The 8,583-nt window shown below is 35.7% G+C and overlaps 1 protein-coding gene and 1 pseudogene across 2 annotated transcripts in view; both read right to left on the bottom strand.

Moving 5' to 3' along the window:
* Positions 1-239: 239 nt before the first annotated feature.
* Positions 240-8,583, bottom strand: part of ZPBP (zona pellucida binding protein) — a 155,005-nt gene continuing 146,661 nt past the window's right edge. For both annotated transcript variants that reach the window (XM_032758120.2, XM_032758121.2), the window contains exon 8: positions 240-421. In XM_032758120.2, coding sequence (XP_032614011.1) covers positions 327-421 — 95 coding nt within the window. In that variant the 3' untranslated portion in view covers positions 240-326. The remainder of the gene's footprint in view (positions 422-8,583) is intronic.
* Positions 5,356-7,579, bottom strand: LOC116809400 (nucleolar GTP-binding protein 2-like; annotated as a pseudogene).

The following is an 8,583-nucleotide window of genomic DNA, read 5'->3' as shown; positions in this document are numbered from 1 at the left end:
AGTGAACATATAGTAAAGATAAAACAGAATATTTCTGAAAAATCCTGAAAAATCTTTTGGGCTAACCTGATAACAGTATATTTGAAACTATTTTTAAAATGCAGTGATACTAGAAATATTTTAGAATCATATGTAGGTTTGGCATTAATGGATAAAGACTAGAGGATTTTCGCCCTCATAAAGCATTTGGACATACAGTATTTGATTAAAATAATGACACCATTTTTTGTAAAATATGATTAATTTTGGCATAATAATTTATTATGTTAATATTTCAAATATACACTTTGCATTTAACAAACCACTGAATAACTGAAGATAATGGCTTATAAGCACGTTTTTGCTCCATACACCAGGCTGCTATTGCACTGAAGGCAATGAATTCCATCATGGGGGTTATATGATCCAGGGCTGCAGATCACTGTGAAAAAAAAGTAAGTTAATAAGTAGTATTTTCCTAATACACATAATATAAAATTTCCAATCTCAATTATTCTAAGTGTATAGTTCAGCAGTATTAAGCATATTCACATTGTTATGCAACAAATCTACAGAACTTTTTCATCTTGCAAAACAGCTCTATACCCATTTCCCTGTTTCCTCAGCTGTTGGCAACCACCATTCTACCTTTGGTTTCTATGAGTTTCACTAATCTACATACCTCATGTAAGTGGAATCATATACTGAAAGTTTTAACTATTTACTCTGAGATTCCTGTAAGGAGCATGCAACCTGGATCCCTCGCATGCATGCACAGTTGACAATAGGGTTGGTACTCCTATGACAATCTAATGCCATTGATGATCTGACAGGAAGCAGAGCTCAGGCCGTAATGCTCACTTGCCCACCACTCACCTTCTGTTTTGCAGTCTGGTTCCTAACAGGCCATGAATCAGTACTGTTCCCTGGCCTGGAGGTTGGGGACGCCTGCTTTAAGTTATATAGCAGAAGCCACAAGAGGTCAACACTACAGGAGGAACCAAATGTGCTTCACACATGGCCATAATAACTGTATTTTAGGTGGAAAGAGACTGCATTTTTTTCTAATAATCTCCTGATTTCAAGTCCTATTTCTACCACTTGCTAAATGTGCAATTTTGAAAATATTAATCTAATTTAATTCAGTTTGATCATCCCTAATATGAGGATAATGAAATCATGAATTTGATTAAATGATGACATCTACTACTGCATGACAGAACAGAAAGAAACTAAGGTCAGATACCATCTCTGCCGCAGATTATCTTTGGTATCTTAGGTAAAACAGTCAAGTCTCTTAGTTCCACTATCTTTATTTTGTAAAACAGGTGCAATACAATAATAACCAATTTCATAACATTAATATATAAAAAAATCACACAGTGTATCATATGCACTCAATAAATGCTTAACTTTATGCACTCGGGAACACTGCCTCTACCAACCTGTTCTATTATAGATAAGGGGATGGATATCAGGTGGTGCCATGAAGCCTCATAATTGGGCTGGGGTCTTTGATTATTCTGTTGTTTTTTTTTCCTATTGCAAATGTGGTTGCTCAAGGATCTCAGAATATGTTAATAGCACATCTATGGCATGTCTATTATGGGCCATCAAAGAAAATTCTTTTTCTAGCATCATGATTCAATGATACAAGTTAATATTTGGATCTAGTTCATACTATATTTTTAATTTCATATGATTTACTTTTAAAATGTATTTTTCCAAATTGGGAAATATTTTACCATTTTTTTAGAGGAAATATTTTCCATTCTATGTTCCAAAGAGTTCCTCAGTTTTAATAGATGTTTTATTTGGAAGAATAATGTTTCAGATGGAAAAAAGTTTAATTAAAGTAGATTTATTTCCTCCAGTAATAACAACAGTATTTGAATTGGTAATGTGCACAGTAAGCTTCCAATGATGTTTCTCAAATGTGTGTTGATTATGGTACATTTTCTCTTAAAACACACCTTAATATTTATTGAAGAACAAATATGGAAATGTTGAGCAAAGATACCAAAAGTGTTAAATCATTACACATGCAGAGGAGAAATCTGCATGCAGTCTTTACACATACGCTTTATATTGATTATCAAAAATAGAAATGACACCGGCATAAAACCATCTAAATACAAGCTTAAATAAATATGACTTTCTAGTTACTATTCTTAGAATTAATAAACCCTCATAGTATGATATGTGTAATATCATATAGTTCCTATGTGTAGCACTCCTTCCTAGTATACATACTAAAATATTTTTTCTCTGTTAAGTAGAACTGGGGAAAAATGTTAAAATGTTATTTAAATTTAAAGTACAAAATTAGCCAACTCTTTGAATAAAGAGACAAAGAAGGATTTGTGACTAATCAGTATTGACATAAAAAACATGATAAAGTACAAAAAAAGTTATGAACTTTGGATAGGAAATAATTTCTTAAAAAGGAAAATGCACTAACCATAATGTAAAACATTTAATACTAAAATTAAGAAATTAATTTTAAAAATCATAAAAGTAACGACTGTGTAAAATAAAACTGTGGAAAGACTCTCCAAGCAAGATGGACTCTCTGTGGCTAACAGAGATGCTTTAAATTTGAAAAGAGAAGTAGGCATTCATAGTGAGGTGAGAGGCTGGTAAGTGGTCACATACTTTGTGTTTCTCTGAAGAAAATACAGCCCTTGACAACAAACTTTCTGCCTGTACAACTCCAAGCTGGAGTATCTCCTATAACCAAAGACTGAACATTCCATAACTGACCATCTGAAAATCTTCAATGAAAAGGGATTTGTGGTCTCAAACTTGTAGGCAACCCAATCACTCTGTTGCCTCAACCAATCAGGGCTTGGCTACATCAACCAACTGGAACCGAACAAGTTTGAATCCCTCCTTTTCATAAACAGACATGATTGGGAACATGGGTAGGAACTTTATGAAAGCCAAACCCTCTCTTTGTTCTCTGCAGTGTACCTTCATTTATACCAAAGGCTGTGTCTCCCAATTCTATCCATTGCTTCTCAGAAAATATAAGCTTTCCTTTTGGCCTTTGCAGATCTCATGGTCTTTTGTTAACGATAGTCAAGGAGTAAAATTCGGAAAAAAATTGCAACTATATAATCAACCGAAGAATATTATTCAGAATAAATAATTAACTCATATAAATCAATTAGAAAAACAAATAAAAACTAATTTAAAAGTAGGCACCAAGGAGAAAATACAAATGGTCAACTAATGGCTTTTTTTGTTGAGCCAACAAAAGAGTACTCAAATTAGATCTAGGAAATCCAGATAGACATCAGAATGTAATACATTGAGAGTGAGATGCAAGAACTTCCAGTGAACTAGGAAGCTCCAGGCCATCATTCCCCCATGAAAACAATAAATAAGTAACTAGAGACTGGCTAAAATAACTTTACAAGAGCTATGGAAAACAGCCATAGGTCTACAGCAATTAAGTTCTGAATCCAAAAAAAAAAAAGCCATGTTTGAAATGATTTAAAAAAATTATGGATGAAACTGGAAAACATCATTCTCAGTAAACTATCGCAAGGACAAAAAACCAAACACCGCATGTTCTCACTCATAGGTGGGAATTGAACAATGAGAACTCATGGACACAGGAAGGGGAACATCACATTCCGGGTACTGTTGTGGGGTGGGGGGTGGGGGGGGCGGGGACAGCATTAGGAGATATACCTAGTGCTAAATGACGAGCTAATGGGTGCAGGAAATCAACATGGCACATGGATACATATGTAACAAACCTGCACATTGTGCACATGTACCCTAAAACCTAAAGTATAACAACAACAACAAAAAAATTGTGGCATTTTTTCTCACCACTGTCCCACCTCCTTCCCAATGCAGCTCTGGAAGGTTCCATCCTACACAACTGAGAGAACAGAGCAGACTAAATTTATGAACTTCTGACCTGTATGAGAGTCCCATGCCTGTGGGATTGGTTTGTGATGGGTGCAGTTCCTGAAAACCACAAGGAGACAACAAAGGGGAACATAGGTGGGGCAAGAGATTCCTGAAAAATATAACATAACATGTAAAGCCCAGAGAAGCAACAGGAGTGAGCCTCTTAGAGAAATTAAGATATCTGAAAGCAGCCATGTATACAGAGGATTCAGAAAAAAAGCACATGCTCACAACCAAGCATAAGAAAAGATGTTCCACATCACTAAGCATAAGAGAAAAACAAATCAAAGCTACAATGAGATATCAGCTCACAACCATTAGCACAGACACTATTAAAAAAACAGAAAATACGTATTGGTCACGATGTGGAGAAACTGAAATCATACTTGGTGGAAATGTAAAATGGTGAAGCTACTATGAAAAACAATACAGAGCTTCCTCAAAAAATTAAAAATAGAATTACCATGTGATCAGTTAATCCTGCTTTGGGGTATAATATATCCAAAAGTATTGAAAGCAGGATCTCTAGGAAGTACTGCATATCCATCCACCCATGTCCATTGTCACATTATTCACAATAGCCAAGAGGTGGAAGCAACTCAAATTTTCACTGAAAGATGAGAAAAGTGTTAGATCTGATAAATTCAGCAAAGTAGTAGGATACAAAATTGATACACAAACATCAGTTGTGTTTGTGTACATTAACAATAAACAACCCAAAAGGGAAATTAGGAAAATAGTTCCATTTAAAATACAATCAAATAATATTTCGGCATAAACTCAACCAAGGTGGTAGAATAATGTATGCTATAAATTACCAAAAATTGTTGAAATAAATTCAAGAAGACACAAATAAATAGAAAGACATACCATGTTCATGGGTTGGAACACAATATTAAGGTGTTAACACTACACAAAGTTATTGATTCAATGCAATCTCTATCAAAATCCCAATAACATTTTTTTCGTGAAAAACAAAAATCCTTCTCAAGGGACTCCAAATAGCCAAAATATTGAAAAAGAAAAACAAAGTTGAAAGTCTCACATTTCCTGATTTTAAAACTTACTACAAAGCCGCAATAATCAAAACAGTGTGGTGCTGCCAAAAAGACAGACACACAGACTAATGGAACAGAATAGAAAGCCCACTAATAAATCCTTGCATTTATAAATCAGTGGACAAATGATTTTCACAAAGGATGCCAAGATCATTCAATGGGGAAAGAACAATTTTTTTCAACCAATGGTATGGGGAAAACTGGATATACACAGACAACTAAATGAAGTTGTACTCTAGACCACATACAAAAAGTAACTCAAAATGAATCAAGGACTTAAGAGCTAAAACTGTAGAACACTTAGAAAATTACACTGGGGAAAAGCTTCAGCATACTGGATTTTACAATGATTTCTTTTCTTTTGGTATATTTTTGTATAATACACAACCTTTTAAACATTACTGCTAATATCTGAGTTTTTGTGTTTGTGCTTCAGTCCCTCTGAGTCATTGGTCTTCCTTTGGTTCCCGTTTGTATTTTTCACATTGTGTGTTTCATAGCAGTGCACACAAAATTTTTTGGATTGTTGCTGCTGTACTGCTCACTTCCATTCCTTAGATGTAAGCATCCTGCAAGTTTTACTTGAATATTCCTCTTCCCTCTATGACTTCTGCTTATTTCCTTTTTTGGTAGATACTGTGTATCATCTACATCTTCTTCAGATATTTTTCTCTGCTCTTCATGTTTTTCAAATATCTTTTCACTTAGTCCCTTGGATATTCTGACTCCTGAAAACTTTTTAGCTTTAGATTTGTCTAAAAACTTCTGATATTTAGCAATATTCTCATCTAGAGCTTTAATAATGACTTTGGTGTGATTTTTCCATATGTTCTTCCTCAGATTCCTAGTAAGACTCTTCATCATCTCTTGCTTCTGCTCCTCTTCTTCAATAGAAAAGCTCCCAAGCTCTTTCTCCAGATATGACATATCCACAGGAACCAGGTCATCCCCAGAAGACTGAGGCACCACATTGAGTTTGCCAAACTTTTGCTGAACCCATGCACAAGAATTGGTTGCATCTCTGAGTTAGCATCCAGTGACTATTCTCTTCTTTTTCTTTTTCAGTCACAGATTCTGTCACTTCACCTACAGTTTTGGTATTCCTTCTGTCACTTCCTCTTCTGGATTGTTCTGGGTTGCTTCTGTGGCAACTTCCACAGACTAGGAGGGTGAAAGCTGGGGGGCCACAGGTGACTCTCCATTAAGCAGCTTGACAAAGAAAGGAATCCAGCCCTCTCAGCCAGTCATTGAGGACTATCCACCCACAGTCAGTAAGTCAGTAAGTTACTCCACCATTTAGTAACTTCCCAGTCCAGAAAGTTAGCTTCTCAATAAAGTCCTCAGCATTCTCCCAAGAATTAATCTTTTATGTCTTGCTGATATATTCTGGCTCTACTTGTTCAAGTACAACATCAATGCAGTCTTCAGGGGTCTTAATTTTTCCTACTTAACTCCTTTTAGCACAATGTCTGTCTTCAAGTCCTCAGAAGAGTAAACCAAACCTGGACAGTCAATGAAGCATAACCAACATATCAAGGTAATGTATTTCCAGATATTTCATCTACAATGGGGACCACATTGCAAACGTTCTTGGAACACTATGTTTATATCACAGAGCTCATGCCAACATTTAGATAGCCAATGAACCCAACACTCATCTGTTTCTTGTCAGTGTACAACTTTCCAAACTGCCACAGAAGCTGAATAAATGCTCCTTTGCGAAAGGGGTCAGTAAGACTTGCATGGAAAGCAAGTGTTGGCTAATCCAAGGAGAGGACAGCAACCCACCATTTTGTCGCCCAGGTTGGAACAAGGTCACATTTGATATGTACAAATGTAAGGTGTTCCCAGGGTTTATTCTTTTTCAAGTATGGCTCAAGGCTCAATGTGAGGGGAATGGGTACCCACTGGATCTCTAGCATCAGCAACCAGAACTACAACATCTGGTGAATCTATAACCCTGGAGAGCTCACCCTGTATTCCTTTGGACTGTCCCTTTTTACATATCTCTTCTTGTGCTTCATTTATCCCACCAGTGTCTTCAGTTACTGAATCATGATCTTTTATAGAAACTGGTCATAGCTCTCAGTGGACATTTCAGCATTTTCTATAAAAGACTGCATATCACTTGCAAATAAATTTGGTTGCTTCCTTTGTGACATAGGGCCAAATGTAGTTTTAAAACTTTCAGTATCAGGAACTTTCAGTATCAGGAATGTGCACCTTTGAGTTGAGGCTGGATTCAATTTTAGAGAAGAGACATTGGTAACTTGCTTTGTTTCATGACAACTGTGTATGAATCCTTCATAACTGTATCCACTTCCTCTTGAAGTTTTTGTAATCATGACTGCTTAATCACATGTACATTTTCAAACTATTTGATATTTGGCTGTACTTTTGCCACTGTGCCAGAAGCCACCTTTGATTGATATTCCAGGAGCTTAATGATCTTACCACAACTGTTCTTGTATTTCTTTTGCCTGTGCATATTCAGGCCTGAGACTGTGGCTTGGTCCCTCATGTTTTGACCTCCTGCTTCCTGCCCTCAGTCTGGGTTGGTGCTGGCATTGAAGAGGTTGACGGTGCACTGTCCTTTTGTATTTGGGCTTTACCATCTTGGCGATGAGATGGGGACTGAAGTGCTAAGTCCAGCTTATATTGGGTAAATGAGTTCAGAACTTCCCAGGCCTGGCTGAAGTGACCTGTTTTATTACAGCTTCAGTCTCAGTGTTGTTATTGGTCTCCTCAGGTGTTAGATTTTTTCATAGTTCAATCTTGGTAGGCTGTATGTGTCTAGGAATGTCTTCTAGGTTTTCCAATTTATTGGTATATAGTTGCTCCTAGAAGCCTCTGATGATCCTTTGAATTTCCATGGCAGCAGACACAATGTCTACTTTTTAATCTGATTTTATTTATTTTCATTTATTTTATCTTCTTTTTTTCTTAGTCTGGCTAAAGCTTTGTTGATTTTATCTTTTTTAAAAATAACCTTTCATTTCATTGATTTTTGTATTTTTTTATTTCAATTTCATTTATTTCTGCTCTGATCTTTATTTCTTCTACTAATTTGGGGTTTGGTTTGCCCTTGTTTTTCTAGTTCTTTAAGATGTATCAATAGGTTGCTAATTTGAAGTTTTTCTGCTTTTGTTGATGTAGGTGCCTATTGCAATAAACTTTCCTGTACTGCTTTCACTGTATCCCATAGGTTTAGGTACATCATGCTTCCATTTTCATTTGTTTCAAGACATTTTAAAATTTCCTTCTTAATTTCTTCATTGAGCCACTGGTCATTCAGGAGCATATTGTTTAATTTCCAGGTGTTCATATAGTTTCAAAATTCCTCTTGTTATTCATTTCTAGTTTTATTCCACTATAGTCAGAGAAGATACCTGATATAATTTCAATTTTTTAACTTTTTAAATATTTGATTTGTGGTCTAACATATGGCCTATTTTTGAGGAGTATCCATGAGCTGAGGAGAAGAATGTGTATTCTGCAACTGTGGGATGAAATGTTCTGTGAATATGGCTATTAGGTTCATTTGTTCTATAGTGGAGATTAAGCCTGATATTTCTTTGTTGATTTTCTGTCTGGATAATTTGTCCAATGCTGCACTGAA

This window comes from Hylobates moloch, unplaced genomic scaffold (assembly GCF_009828535.3).
Source record: "Hylobates moloch isolate HMO894 unplaced genomic scaffold, HMol_V3 SCAFFOLD_1, whole genome shotgun sequence".
Taxonomy (NCBI): Eukaryota; Metazoa; Chordata; class Mammalia; order Primates; family Hylobatidae; genus Hylobates; species Hylobates moloch.
The sequence above is the reverse complement of the archived record's forward strand: the minus strand, read 5'-3'. Positions and strand labels throughout refer to the sequence as shown.